The 16,114-nt window shown below is 35.3% G+C and overlaps 1 protein-coding gene across 2 annotated transcripts in view; it reads right to left on the bottom strand.

The window, feature by feature from the left end:
- Nucleotides 1-1,081: 1,081 nt before the first annotated feature.
- Nucleotides 1,082-16,114, bottom strand: part of TMTC2 (transmembrane O-mannosyltransferase targeting cadherins 2) — a 237,376-nt gene continuing 222,343 nt past the window's right edge. For both annotated transcript variants that reach the window (XM_064702014.1, XM_064702016.1), the window contains one exon: nucleotides 1,082-4,009. In XM_064702014.1, the coding sequence (XP_064558084.1) occupies nucleotides 3,830-4,009 (180 nt within the window). In that variant the 3' untranslated portion in view covers nucleotides 1,082-3,829. The remainder of the gene's footprint in view (nucleotides 4,010-16,114) is intronic.

Raw genomic sequence — 16,114 nt, 5'->3', positions numbered from 1 at the left:
CAGCTACCAAGTGCAAATTCAGATGAGTCTGTGAAAGCAGGACTAAAAAAATCACCAAACAGCTGTCACATACCTTCAGCAGAAATGGAGACATAGCAAGTATCTGTTGCCTGAAAGTGTGATTCTTGGAAGAACAGAAACATTGGAAGCACAGCACAAGGCAGACAGAAGAGGGTCTCATGCAGAAGGGTTCATGGCTAAGGGGCCAGAGCAGGAGCTCAAGCCCATGCTTAGACTCTGCTTCCACAAGAAACAAGTGACACAGTTCAGATGATTCTTTGCACACTCTGCCTTCATCATTTGCTGTTTATAAATACCTCCTCAGGTAAGGAATGTCTGAAGGTGAGGTGTGACCTTCAATAAAAATATGTCATGACAGGTGGATTTGCAACTCAGTGACCAAAAGACTGCTCTGCTCATGCCCATGCACATTTATCAATTGCCGAGCAATCCTATCAATGCTCAGGACCCGAATGCAACAGAACTAGGTAGATATAAGAATATTAGTGCTGCACTGAGCTAAGAAGGCTCTGTCCATAGAAGATTAAAAGACAGCCAAAGGTCAAAAGAACCATGTCAATTCATAACATCTCTGCCCAGGAAGGCAGAAGATTTGAAACTCACCATATGACTTCGCAGCATGAGGAAAAGTGGCCTCATACATGCAGAAGACCTTGTACGTAGGCAGAATCTTCTCTTCAGCTTTTGTAACCAATTACATTTTAACAACATTTTTACTGACATCACGTTTGTATGGTAATATAAAAGTATTTTGTAAATATATTAATCAGTTTTTATTCCTACAGAGTTTAGACACAATAATCAAATATGATAGTTATCATATCCCTTTGGCCAGATTTAGTGAGTATAAATAATAAAAAAATGCTTTCAGGGAACCTTTTTGAAAATATCCACTGAAGTCTAATTCCAATAGAGTTTAGAAGAAAGCCAAATGTGATATGTTGTATTTTACTTACACTATCCAGTTCTCCCACACACAAAATAATAAAGATTACTAATTAAATTAGAACAATTAAAAAACTCAAAGTGCTGTTACAGTAACACAAAGAAATACACAGGATATTAGTTATCAATGCTTTATTATTGAAAACAAAATTGAAATTCTTTTATCTGGCACATAAACAATTATTTCTACAAAAAGGAAAGCCTACAAATCTGATAATTTATACAAATAACAGTTTTTCAAAAAATAAAATTTTAATTTAGTAAACTTGTCTTGTGCTCTTTTTTTCTTTTTCTTTTTCTTTTTTAGCACTGTCTGCAATAATCCACCACAAATCCCTGAGCAGAGAGACATATTTTAAACATGTTTTAAATTTATCCCAAAAGAAGAAAGTTATCAAGCCCAGACCTATATTAAAAAAATGTATTCAGGGACATTCTTGGTAAATTTATGGTAGTCCTTTTTCTTTTCTTTTGTTGTTGTTGTTTTTTGTTTTTTTTTAAAGAAACAAACAAAACCAGTTATCAATGCAAACATGACACTGTATCTCAGGAGTGCTCCCCTCTTCCCCCTTTTTGTGCAATGAATAAAAATTACCAAACAAGAATAAGTACAAGTTGAAGGAGACAAATAACCTGGTGAATGATTAAGACCAAGAAGCCATCAAAGTTTGATGGCTGTTGAGCAAATAAAGCTGCAGGATACCACAGTTCTATACCAAGCTCAGTTACAGTTACTATCTATTTCTATATCTTTTCCCAGAAAGTCAGTAAAGCAGGAGAATAAGTTCAAGCTACCATTGTATTCTAACACTGGTTGCAACGATCAAGTAGAAATTCAACTTTTGATCCTTCAGTTTTGCTTTTCCAGCAAGAACATTATTTGAGAAAAACTTGACACACTCCACAAAACCAAACAATCTTGCCCCTCTGGCCTTTCTGGTGGGCCAGTTGTAAACTTAGCAACTTATGGTATTTTAGTGAGCAAGAGGAAAGAAAAGGAAATACACATAACTACAGTTTTTCTACTATACTGACTTTGAAACAGCTATTCCCCAATCTATTTCAATACAGATTTAAAATCCAAGGGTACCCCAATGTAAGGGTAGAATGACCAAGAAGGTAGAGTATAACTGAAGTGTTCCCTTTCCCATTCGGTACATACAATAATCACAAAACAAATGCAAGTAAAACCAAATAAAGGAAATAGCAACATTAGAGACTGTTATGTTAATGACAGGTAACATTGCTGCAGTCAAGTAATAAATAAATAAATACAGCAAGGTGTTCTCTACATTTTTGTTGGAACGGTGCTCAACAGTTAAAAAGGAATACATAAACTAAAAACCCCAAACCCCTTTTCAGTAATAAAGAGTTTTTAGCAGAAGATCCTGAAGAAGCTTCAGTTCAAGGTGCTCTACCACTTTAACATTTTATCTATCTTTATGAAAGGAATACTGAAGCAGATACCTAAGGGCCATTAAATGAGATAGTAAATTTTCTTACAAACAATAATACCTATTCCAAAGAAAAAAGCAGTTAACAAATGGCCTGGAAAAAAGAATTACTAAAGCTTCATATACTTCGATTTAAAATAAATTATTTTTACATTTAAGATTGAAGACTAAAACAGTAATGAGGCTAAATCATTCTGAAACAGAAATAAATTGAACCTCACCAAAAGCATATTTAGATATTTGACAGCTCTGCTGCTAGCATGTGTCAGAATACAAACAGAATGCTAATATTTGGTTAGAATCTGAATGGGTTTGTTTAAAACACTAACAAATATGAAAAGTAACTGGCAATCACCATTACTGATTCCTCTCAATCTACACTATTTGAAGCATGATCAAATAGTGTCCCTTCAGTTATTTGCTATCCTCATCAATGCATAACATTCCTTTTTCTCTGAGTTGCTCATGAAGTCTCATTTTACCTACCCACTAATATTTTCAAATCTCATTTTAAGTAGTAATTGCAAAAACATAATATGCAGAGTCCAATTTAAAGTTGGATTTATCTCATAGCAAAGTAAAGAGAGTCAAACACATTATTCTATAATACCAATTATTTTTTTCTAAGATGACAGTCTGACCACACTGATTTGGTATCAGGGCCAACATCCCTCTTGCTTGTATTACTAAATCACACCTCTGGTCTTTTTTGTACTAGCCTGCATACTACATCAGATGTAGAATGCAGACAGCTCCTTGGTCATTCTGTCTACCTCACAGAAATTTGACTGTGTATCTCAAGAGAACAGCACTATTAGCTAACAAGCTGAAGTAACAGGCATACTCTCAGTAAACAACTTGCAATGCTGTCATCTAATCATGTGACAGGTTTGAAAAAAATGGGCCATGTAAGCTGTGAAATTGGCTAGCAAGTGGTTCAAAAGTGAGATACAGCAGCATTAAGACAAACTGCAAACACACTGGATTTAGTACACATTTTAATGAGTTACAGTACCAGCAAAATACTTTGACCTACTATTACCACTTTAACTCCCATATGGCTTAGTGTATACTGTGTGATTTTCCCTTCATATTTCTATGACAGTATACATTTCAAGTACCCACCCAAAAGTAAGCAATATGGGATTTGCAATTATTTATCAAATATACTGAAACAACTTCTCTCACGTGCCATTGTTCCAAATACATTTGCTGCATAACAAGTTCTTCATGATTCCCTCAAAGTCTCCCTTTTTCTATTTCTCTAGCAGAATAGCTTCTCCTAGCAGCAATTAGGACCTCAGATCCTTGCAGTCAAGTCCAGCAAGTTCTCTGACCTGACAACTCTGTGGAAGTTCAAGTTCTTGGGTTTAATCACTTTAAGGTAAAGTAGTTCAGAGTTTTCATCATCATGTTTTGGATGTTTTCAAACCTTGTTTCTCCATGATATTCCACAATTTGCGAAGATTGGACTGGGTGATGACATCATCAGGTTTAAGTTGAAGAGCAAGGAGGTAGTTTTCTTCAGCCTCTTTCAGTTTGCCATTCAGATGGAGAATGGCTCCAAGATTCATTAGGGCAGCTGGATACTGGTACCAATAAAAAAAAAAGAAGGAGGAATATTACACATATTTTCAATTTTTCTTTTTAGACAATCTTCTTCCACTTAAATTACTCCCTTATGTTTGCGGATTTTTCATGGAAGCAATTTAGTAATTTAAGCAAATACAGATAACAAGAAAAAGTTACTGAACAGCTGCTGTGTAGTTTGTGCTTTAAACAGGTCAAGCTCTAGTGCCTAAAGACATAAGACTTCTCTCTTTAATGAGAAAACACAGAACTCAAAAAGCTTTAAATGTGGTAATGTTGGCATAACACAGATTCCAAGAGAAAATTAAAGTAATCCAAGAGTGAATTAGCAACAAGAATTTAATTTTAATCAAACCCCCTGCCAATAAAGAGTTTATAATCATTGGGAATAATTAACACAATAATAATTGGAACTTATCCCTTTCTTCTCTTTGTCTTAATTGTAACTGGTAAGAAATACAGCCTGCTCTCAGATTCTAAGGTTGTCCAGGGGTTCTAGGATATCCATTTAGATTCAGGTTGTGGCATTTATTTCTTAAGGAATGATTGAATAAAATTAACAGCGGTGGAAAAATGCTATTTTAATAACAAAAATGTTAAAATTTTGCAACAAATCAATTTAAAATCTTGTGTTACTAGAATTTGTTTCATGTTTAGCTAAGACAAAATGCTTAGCTTGCTTTTATTTTTTTCATCTCAAGGTTATTCCATTATGAAATAACAGGTTCTTCATGATAATAGCATGCCTGGTCACTGGAATTAACAAATATTACAAGGGCAGAAAAGCACATTTATGAAGCTGAAGAGTCTAACCTACTTTTTGGCAAGCACCAAGGTATTCACATCCTAGTGAGAGCACAGTAAAGGCATGTGTCAAACCAGTGCTTTGCATTTTAAAGAAAAATGGGAAAAAATACCACACCAAGTTCACTATGGTTCTCACCCTCAGGTCAGCCTAAGTTTCAATGAGCTTTAGGAAAACTCACTTTCAAAGTCACATAGTTTTGCACCAGAGGATGTGTTTCAAGCCAACACTCATCAGCATTCTGCTCAAAATAATATTCAAAATGTGAATGGCATATCAATTTCAGACGACTGTGAGGGTGTGTTGGTGTGCTTTAGGAGCTCTCCAGTGACAATAACTTCAGGAAAGTGGTTAGACACTGGAACAGGTTGCCTGGAGAAGCTGTGGAAGTGTTAAGGCCAGGTTTGATGGGGTTCTGAGCAGCCTGGTCTAGATGTCCCTGCTCATGGCAGGAAGGTTGGAATTGATGATTTTCAAGGTCCCTTCCAACCCAAACCATTTGATGATTGTATGAAAATACATTAGGTAGAAGGTCAATAAAATATGTACTACAGTTGGTCTCCCAGACTGATGTGGCAATAGGAAATCATTACGATGAGGAAGACTTACCTTTGTTCCAAGGCTCTCCACTACCAAGTAAAACTCATTACTCTTATCCTTTTAAAGCAAGCTCCAACAAAATCCCTATAATTCTTATGTCCAAAACCTAAATTTTGTGGTGGAAATGTTGTTCAGATAATTCCAATGCTGTATATTCTCATACTATATATTAATATTTTCTCAGCTTTCTTCTTGCTTCTTTTAACATAGTAATACACATATTACAAAGTCTCATAAAGAACTGTGATGCATCAAATTTTCAGAACAAATGGCTTACAGAGTTTCAAAATTAAGCAAAACAAAATTAGTTCAGCTCTCCTTATTGTAAACATCACAATGCTAATGAAGCGGAATCTGAAGATGTAATTTTTAGATTTACTTTTTCTTGCCTTACCCTGACAGATTTTTTCCACCTTCTGTAAGTCATTCTACTGTGAATCAAACAAACAAAAATCCCAGCTGGGTTTTATATAGTTTTATCAGTTCAATACTCTTCAAAAGAAGGGAAAGTAGGCCCCTGAAACGTAATCTATGCTACAAGTAACTCATATTGGCAGCCATATTTTCATAGCTCCATCTTTGAAATGCCAGTCTTGCAGACTGTTTTGTTATGAAATAATATACTCCTTAATTGCAGATGTTCAGGGTGCTAACTGATGTTATTAAAGTGAAGAATGCTTGGAAATCAACTCCCATGTACATTGATGACTGTCTAAATACCCCCCACATCTAATTCATTACTGGACTTCAGCTTGTTTGAGAGAATTTTCTTAAATCATGAGTAGGAATGTCCATTCCCTCTAGTCATCCTATTTCTTTCTTTAATGATAGTTCACGAATGAAAAAGCTTTCCTGAAGTTATTGACACAGAGCTGTCATCTCACTTGAATTATAACTATGTGCGTGTTTGCACCGAGACAAAGCTTACAACGGAAAAGGACTAAAAATATCTTAAACCTAGAAAAACTCATAGAAATGAGACACATGTTTAAATGTGCTCAGGGCTAATTCTACAGCATTCACAAAACTTACTGTGCAGGAAATAACTCATATGGCTTCCAGAATTCCTCCCCATTTCCTCCATACCCTCCTGAAAATATGGTGTGTGTATGGGACTAATCAAGAACATCATATATGTAAGACCATATGCCTAGCTAAGAAACTCTCCTACCATCATGTCTTTAATTTGATACATAATTTCACAAGAGCAAGCAACAAAACCAAATAAAACCAACAAACTGCATACATTTAAATTGAAATTTTCCTACTTCTACACATCATTTTTGATTTCCTGCAGACCTAACAAATTCTAGGATTCTAGGCCATTAATGTTCTACACAAAGGTATCCACAGAAAATGTGAACTGATAAATCATTTCAGGTATGAACTGAAACATTCTAACTTCTTTACATTTCAAATAAGGAAGTGCACAGGATTTTGGAAAGACTGCTCCCTAACTTTCTAGGATAACAGCTGCCCCAACATTTATGGTTTATTCTAACAGTCACAAGAATTTTGCACATCTGCAAGATTGTTCATCAGTGGCATTGCTCTCTGGCATTTAAAAAGGATGGTCAGAGGATAAGAGAGCAAGAGACATTTGCTGTAGTATTGCTTCACATAGATTCTCTTTTATTAAAGACAGCTGATGAAACTTTTCAGTACGTTAACAAAGGCAGCAGCTACCACTGCAATAACACGGGACTTGTAGCACTGTATAACAAATGACACCACCTACTACTTCAGAGACTTGAAAGGAGAAACAGGCCTGCCTTCATTTCCTTCTGGAGACAGATGCTTTACATCAAAAATAGCTGACTGGCATTTCTATTGAGGTTATAAATGCTGCCTTTTATGGTCTATTTGGAATTATTCCCATTATTAGCATTTTACCGTGGTGTGCTTGTTTCCTTAGTGGGTTTTGGGGGCGGTGGGGGAAGGTGCTCATGGGGAGGAGGGAAAAGGAATAACAGATTAGTTAATGAATAATGAAATAACACAAGGCAAGCATTTAGTTGCCTGAGGTGGTTTTGGTTTACACTGATGACAATGTTTTCACATTTTCCCTTAAGTATCAAAATTAAAGGAGAGCACTGGGCCATGCAAAAATCTTATCAAAAAGTCCTCTCTAAAATTAGAGAACAATAGAATCTTCAAATGACTCAAAATAATTCTGAGTGGTATTTCAGGATTACACTACTGTAACCATATACAGTATTGGACCCCCAAACAGAATCAATCTTAATACACAGAAGATGAACTGCCTTCTTATTTATCATCTTTGGCTACACATACAGCAAATGCCATAGCAGTAAAGTCCCAAACACAAAAAGACAATTTTACTCCTACATGATCAAGTTACAGAGAGAGAAACTAATACACAAACACTTAATCTAGCACAAATGTATGTTTTGCATGGCAGAGGAGTATGAAAAAAGAACAGTCCAAACACAAGCAAGGAAATCAGAAATTGTTTTCCTCAAAGCTCTGCTTACAGATGACCTTCTCTGCTCAACACAACAGAAATCAGGGCAGTAGATTCTGAGATGAAAGAGCATTTTATTGATGCTGGGGTACTTCTAAGGAAATTATGGCAATTTTTACCCCAGTAGAATCCTAAGTGCAAGATGCTTCTCAAATACCCACTTTAAAGAGTCACTGAAAAGATGATGTCAAAGTCCATCTTGCTCTTAAGGAATTACTGCTGTGACTGATACTGTAGATGCTCCAAAACAACCCCAGGACTGTTGAATAAATACTGTAATAAGTGTGGCCAACCTACCAGAAACACAGAGGCTGTGTATTGTTTTTAAAAACTGCAATCAAGGACACTTTTTCTTTTAAGAATTTCTTTTGAGTTAAAGAAGGACACAAAACAACAATCACAAATTAATATTTCATACCAGCACTTTGAGTTTAAAGTGCTGAAGAATTCAGATATTTCTCTTTGATAACCAAAGACACATAGGTGGTACAATGACTGAGTAGTCAAACAGCAGAGTATTAGGTCTAGAATGGCTCACTAGGCATGAGAGAAAATCATGCTGGACTGCTGCATCTGATCAGTGGCCACTAAGTAATCTGCTGTTGTGCCCTTTTTTATCCTTCTGCAGTGATAGCAAGAATTTTCTCTTGAACTTTTACTACTGGTGGAAGGAAAAAGCAGGGGAGGAACATGCTGAGAGACAACTGCTGCCAACTGCATCTTATTATCCATTGACAACACACAAAATCTTCAGTGGCTCATGGAAACAGACATTTTTATCAGAATGATCTGGTGTTCTCAGATAAACCAAGCTGCAGTTATGGAGAGAGACTCATGTTTCTACCTGGTTCTCTACACTACAAGGCCTCTAAAGAACAGCATTTTGCATGTGCTGTGTCCGGTATTTTGTCACAAACAGTACATGAGCCACAACTAAGACACTGATCTCCCATTAGCTGGCTAAGACAACAAAAGTCAATTGTCTAGGTACCGATAATTTGGTGCAAAAAACATTCTGGATCAAGATGACAGGATGTATTGCAAAGTAGTATAGATCAGACAGAATAAAAAAAGCTAAAATAGCTAAAATTCAAAGTTAAAAGGGATTTCTGGTGTCATCAAACCAGAAAGCAAAACATTCAGTTCTGCTGGAAAATAAATAAACAAAAAATCAGCATCTTTGAAGGCTCTTAAAATGGAAAAATGCCCTGCAACTTTTCCTCTACAAAAGTTAAGTACATCACTTAAATTTCAGATCTGCTTATGAACAATTTTAGTAAGTATGCTTTTGTGTCAACAACAGCTTTCAGTTTAAACAGTTAAGAGGGGAAATGGAGAAGAAAACATTCACCCTGCCAGCATTAATTTGAACACAGAGCACAGTTTCCACTGTTGTATTAGTCAGAAATGGACCTAAACATCTGTGCTGCAAAGAGAATCTGTGTCCCTATTTAATTACCTTAAGAATGAGCAACATAAATAGCTATATAAATTTAAAGAACAATAGACCAAGAATCTGGAGGGGTGTGGATCTGATCCTTGGATTCAGTCATCATTTTTAAGAGTAGTATGTTCTTAACACCAAATGGAGAATAACCTTACCTATTATTTACTAACATATCATTAAACAGAAAGAGACCTCATTCATTGTTCACCAAATTAACAAATTATTGATTTCCAGGGAAGATGCACACCCTGCAGAAAAAAGGACCTCCAAAGAAAGAATAAATAAATAAAGACATTTAAAAAATCAAATGGGAATTAAATAGTTTCTGTTGAATGCTATCTATATATAGTCTCAGGTGAGGATAACATATTATGCTAATAAGCTGGAAGACCAGAATGATTTAATAGCTGGTCACCTTAACAGCTGATGATACTATAAAAACATTAGGTCATGCATTTATTTTTTTTTTTAGGGTTTTTTTTTTTTTTTTTTCTTTTAGACTTGGATACTCTCATCTGGACACTTAAAGCAGATGACACTTTAACCGACCTGGTGAAAGGAGAATATGTTTGGAAATTGTATGCATCTAACCTTGTGCATTTTGAAACACTGGAGACTTTCCTATCTCAAATTGCAAACTACATGATACGTACATTTAAAGCCAGAAATTAAAAAGAGAAGGAAGGGTTTCTCACCCTTTTTTTCCTATTTATTGGTGACAGATGTGGGAGTCTTCATTCACAAGTATACCATGAAATTACTCAGTTTGCTGCTGGATTGAGACATCAGTATCATTAAGGAAACCCACAGCTGTGAGCCAGGGAAGAGTTCTAGACTTGGCATAGGAAGGAAGCATCAAGTAGTCTACTTTGTTTCTCAAATTACCACATCAATAGGGGACATTTTACTATCAATGTTCTCCAGCCAGTGGAGATATTTTCCCTTCAACATCTTGTTCATCTCAACCCTCCAAGACGGCTCAGGATATTATAAATACAGTTATCCAAAACCAAACAACAATATGTGGATACATGCTACATCTTGATGCTGAAAAACTAGCTACCATTGGCCTTTATGTAAGTTCAGGGCAGGCCAGTTTACAGATCAGCAAGTTAACAAAAGCATGTGTTACAACTGTTAGAGGCTGTTAGGATCCTAACAACAGCTGAAAACATCCCACAAAAATGTACTTATACTTGTAATTTCTGTGTATCTAGACATTTTTTCCCAATGGTCATGCATCAACGGCTTTGGTTTATGCTTAAGAAGCCTCCTAGTAATCACTCAGTTTATATGGAAACTGTGATGGACATTTTTAGATAACATACTTGTATTACCACAATAAAAGCTAAAGAGGAACATACGTTATGAGCATTTCATATTATGGTTGTATAAAAAAAAAAAGGTAACATTTTCCAGACCTCAAAGTGTTTCTAATTAAACTTCTTTGCTTTCCAGCTTAAATGTTGTCATCAGTATAGGATAGGATAATCTTATTCAGTTTTCCTCACACTTTAGGATTCCATTTAAAACAAAAAACCCAAATCACTTAAATTTTGTTTATAGGAATCCAACTGTCTTCAATTTGATGATTTTAATATATAGTTATGATTATGTTATAAAACACTTAACAACTTATTTACCTTGTCCAGCACAAATATGCTGCATACTAAGTAGGAAGTCTGTATTTCAGGCAAATGAAAAACCCAATGAACAGAAATGTCATCTGTACTATCATAATGACAAATAGAAATTGCTCAAAATCTTTCACTAACAGAATTCTGTCCTATTAAAACAAAGTAAGTTTATTAAAATGAAAATCAATTTGTGAGTAAATGTATTTTTACCTGCACTTTCTTTCTAAACTTTGGAAAACAGAAAAGCAAAGGGCTTTGTGTTGTTGCCTAAAGACAAAGCCCACTTTTAATTTAAAAGAAATGTAAAAAGTTAAAAAAAAGATAATGTACTTCACCCCAGCAGCTCACATGCAGGGCTGATTGGAATAGCTGTCCACACTAACACAATCAAAACTGGCTAATCTTCAGAGAAAAGTCTAATACACAGATCATCAGAATTTTTAATCACAATTATTCTCACATTACTAGCATTAAAACATGTTAATTTTTCCAATCAAATAAAGTGCCATTAGAAAATAAAAATGTCTGTTGAAAATGAATGCATTATCCACTTCTTTTTGCCCAGATACTCAGCAAATACATTGGTACACAGAGAAGGTTGTAAGCTTTTCCAAGATGCTTGTGACAGGCATATTATATTAGAATTCTATTTTCCAGCAGAATAGACAACAACTGCTGTTTCAGAAAGAAGGAATGTTAATTTCTAGCCTTAAAAATTTAAGTAGGTTCTAGTTAGGGGAATCTCAATGTAATGAGGTTTCCAATATTTCAACTCAAATGTTCAGTTGAACATTAAATTTCCAGCAAGCCTTTGCACCTTTGGCTGACAACTGAATTAAATGCTTAAGAACTAGACTAATACTGGTATAACTGTATGTTTTCCCAAACTATTTATGTACTTACAGTCAAAAGGCACTGCTTTTAGGCACATTGTATAAACCATTATGCAAATTGACATACCTGCTCTGAGCACAAAGAACAATAATCTTGGTAATTTTTTTAAGGCTTCCATCATGCACAATTGTTATTAGGACGGTTCACAGACAGAGTGTGGTCTTAGAGTTTTACAGAAAAGAAAATGCTAGGACTTTTAGAGGCATTGCATGTTTTGCTTCTCTTTGTCCTTTTTCATCTGGCTCCTATCACTTCCATGCTTTTTATCTAATGCAATAAGCTTATGCCCAAACTTGTCTTGAGTTTGATTTTTACACACAGAATTATGAGAGCAGCTGAGAAGAGAGGCACGTACTAGAGGTCCTCTGCAAAATGCTGAATTACAGTGTTCTGTGTAATTCATAAAAATGCAAGCCTTACTTTTTGGCAGCCAGTAACTTGCAGGTGTCCCCTGTACAGTATTAAGCAATTAAAAGCATAGTACATATAAAAATTATTAACTTCCACAGTAAGTGCACAGATTTAATTTTTATCCTTACATCTTAAAGATTTCAGGGCTGCAGTTTCTAAAATTTGGTCTTTTGATCATTAATAGTAAGACCACTAATTGCTCACTAGGCTTTTACAAGGTTGTGACTTCTAAAAACCAAAATTACTTGCAGCTAGGGTAGCCTTGTTTACCACATTTGAATGATGACACATGTGTTTACAGTAATTAATATCAATAATAGCAGGACATGATCAGTGGTAAGTTACATATTCTACTCTGAAAGACTGCACATGATGCAGCATATGCTGACAAATGCTGTTTATCAAACAGAAGTTTTCTGTATTTGTCAAACTAAAGTTTTAAGAAATGGACACATGAAGCAAAAATTTAAGTAATATTTTCTTTTTTTAAAAGCATTAAATTAATTACTTCTAAAGGCACAAGAGGACAATTAATAGTTGCAAGACTAGCACCAATTCCTGCCTCACTGAAATTCAGTGTTAGAAATTATTCAGTGAAACCAGATGCTTGCTCCAAACTGGACCAGATAAAGCCCTCTATGGCTGGGGCAAAGTATAATCCAGAGCCAGTAGAATTGCTAAGCAATTTTGTAGTTTATGACTCAGATTATTTTGCCTCAATTTTACTACAACTATCACTCATTCTATTGAACACCACAGGATCCCACAGAAATTAACTTAGGGTTCTACCAGTGAACTTTCTGTTCAAGCTCATTTTTCCACCCAAACCAAAAAGTTTGTCTGCTGTGCAATTTCCATAATCTCTGCTCAGAGAGCACTTTCTTCCTCTATTATGGGTAAAACATTCGACTTGTGAACTAGCCAGCCAAAAAACTCTAGCAATGTAGCTATCTGATTAGAATTTTCCAAGCAGAATTAATGAAGGATCATGGATTTTTCAAAAAGGACAGAACATGTCTGATAATTTTAAGTGCATTTAAATGCAGTCAGATTGTGAAAAAATGAAGTAGAAAACTTAGTTGCAATAAAATTCCACCAAATAACTCCACTATAAATATATTAATCATTCACCTCCATAGAATCTAAGAGACATACAGCAAATCTTCCTATGGAATATAATACAGGGGTTTTATCGTGGATTTTATTTACTGTTGCTGCTTTATTGGAAGAAGTTTATATTTTCTTTCATGCTGTAATTGTTTGCAATGAGCTTGAGGCAGCCAGATGTTGAGGCAACTGGCACTGTTACAAACCATAATGCCAGATTAAAGTTATTTATTGTTAAGGAAGACAATCCTTACTGGAACACCTGAAGAATTAGTAAAACTTCCTCAGCCTAGTAATAAGGCTGTTCATTGTAAGGGAGACATTTCAATAGGGTAGGTACAATGGATTGCACATTTGCTCTCCAGTATAACTAACTGGTAAACAGAATCATGTGAATGCAAAATGAAGAGGTAGCCAATAAACAGTGGAGTTCAGACAGTTTCAAAAAGGGACTGGTTCCTTGGGGGAAACAAGCAACTCTCCATCTCCTCCCCACTGAACCTTCTCATTTGCAGGCATCTGATCTTTGGACTAACTTTCTGAAGCAAAAATGTGTTCAAACTGATACTGAAGTTACTTCCAAAACCAAATTCAAACCAAATTACTTCATACAGACACCTGCCACCCATCCCCTTCCTAGCAGTCTGCAAAAGTGCAGTTCTTCTCAGGCAGATCTCAGACCAAAACCAGCCTCACTGCAGGGCATTTCTCCTCTTTACACAAAATCACATTCAACCCAAAGGTGTGGGAGGGTGGGGGAGAGGACCCCTTGCACCAAAACCATCTTGTGAGAAAGAAATTTTCTCCAGAACTTGTAGGGGAAAAAAAATCTAGTAGGATGTGTCAATACACAACTAAAAACCATTCCTAGATTGAGAAATACATCAAAAATACATATTAGGAAGAAAATTAAGAAGTTATTTATTGCAAAACATCCTATTGAGAATGCATAGTTGTTGGTTTATTTAATGGGCATTAAACTCACATTCTTATGAGTTCTAATTGTGTGATAAATCCCTTGCATTGTTTCTAGAATCAGCACTAGAACATTTCATTAGGAAAAGCCTGGCTGGATTCCCTTTTAATGGAGTTCAAACAGATGGTTTAATTTCTGAAATGCTAATCTGCTGGTATGAGTTCTCTATTTCATGGCACTTTATTTCTGATTGACACCAAGGGCAAATTTTCCAGGCAAAGGCAATCTCGCTCTCTCCAGGAGCTGATGTAGGCAGCACAGTATCCCCTGCCATATTACTATCAGAGTGTAAATCAAAATTAAGTGCATAAATCTACCCATGAAACACCAATTCTTCAATTCCACAATTTCAGCATCTTCAAAAACTACTACCCCCCATCATCTCAAAGCATAATGACTTGTTTTATTGAACTCAATAGTACAAATCTAGACTATTTAGTTTCTTATTAATTAGTTTCAAAAACCTAATTTTCAAATTATTCAGTAAATTAACATCACAGCTGAGTACAAACACAAACATTGTGCAGTTCTTTTCATTCTTGAAGTGTAAGCACAGGAAAAAAAGAATATCTGCCTACTAAGATGTGGAAGAAAAACACAAAAATGATAGATGAAACAAATCTGCACTCGAAGGTACAGGCCTAGCAGACTTTACATCTTTTTTTTCTTTAAGCATTTTTGATGGTGGACTGAACATATCTATACATGAAATAAAGACTACATGAAATAAAGACTGGCATAATGAAAATACCTATTAAAAATAATGCAAGATTTCCATTTCAAGTTAACTGAGGTACAGTCCTACAAAATTTCTGAATCAAAGTCTTGACAATGAAATAACTGAAGTATTATTTGGTATAAGAATGCCTTCACTTTGGAGAATTTATGAACTATCCAAGGGTTACATCATCTAATGGTACTGGAAGACCATGGGTAGGTGCCCAGAGAGAAACCTCAATCTATAAATTAATACTTCCCTGATTAACTTCTTGAGAAACATACTACACCAACAATAAACATGTATGATTTTTGTGAAAACACGGTCTCTTTTTTTTTTTTTCGGAGATTTAGTCACATAACATTTTGAACCTGTGGGCAACAGTGCCTACAATGGAAAATGGTTGCATTAACCAAAGAGCCCTGGAGTACTGTTTTTTTTTTTTTTTTTTACTTTTATTTTTGTGTGAAGAAAAGACTTTATTAGCAAGTACACAAGGGATTGCCATCAGACATACTAAAAACCTGGTATGACCTGTGTGCTAAGTAAATAGCATATGAATTATCAGAGTGTTTCCTTCTCCCAGACTACATGCTTAGCACGAAATTAGCATTTCAACCATTCTTGGTAAGAGTAATTGATTATTTATTGGAGTTCTAAAGGTTAAATAAATAAGAAAGAGGGAGTTAGTATATATATGCCTATTTCCAACATTTGTTTCCCCTTTAGTAAAAGCATGTCTATACATTTCCCTGTTCATGAAGTCGAAAGACTTGGAAAATACATTATGTCAATAATTAGACTTAGTAGAAGGACTAATACTTATGGGAATTTTGTAAACATTTTTATAGCTAAGTATGAAATTAAAAACACTCTGAATTACCATAACAATGAACTTCTGGCTTACTTTGCCAAGCGTTTCTGGGTATGCAGCTTACTGCTTGGAAAACTTTAAGCTAAGGCCAGCTCATAGGTGCTTGCATGCTTCCACATGAAGTCAGAACATACAGAGTTCAATTTATCT

This window comes from Zonotrichia leucophrys, chromosome 1A, assembly GCF_028769735.1.
Source record: "Zonotrichia leucophrys gambelii isolate GWCS_2022_RI chromosome 1A, RI_Zleu_2.0, whole genome shotgun sequence".
NCBI lineage: Eukaryota > Metazoa > Chordata > Aves > Passeriformes > Passerellidae > Zonotrichia > Zonotrichia leucophrys.
Note: the sequence above shows the minus strand (reverse complement) of the source record. Positions and strands in the feature narration are given on the sequence as shown.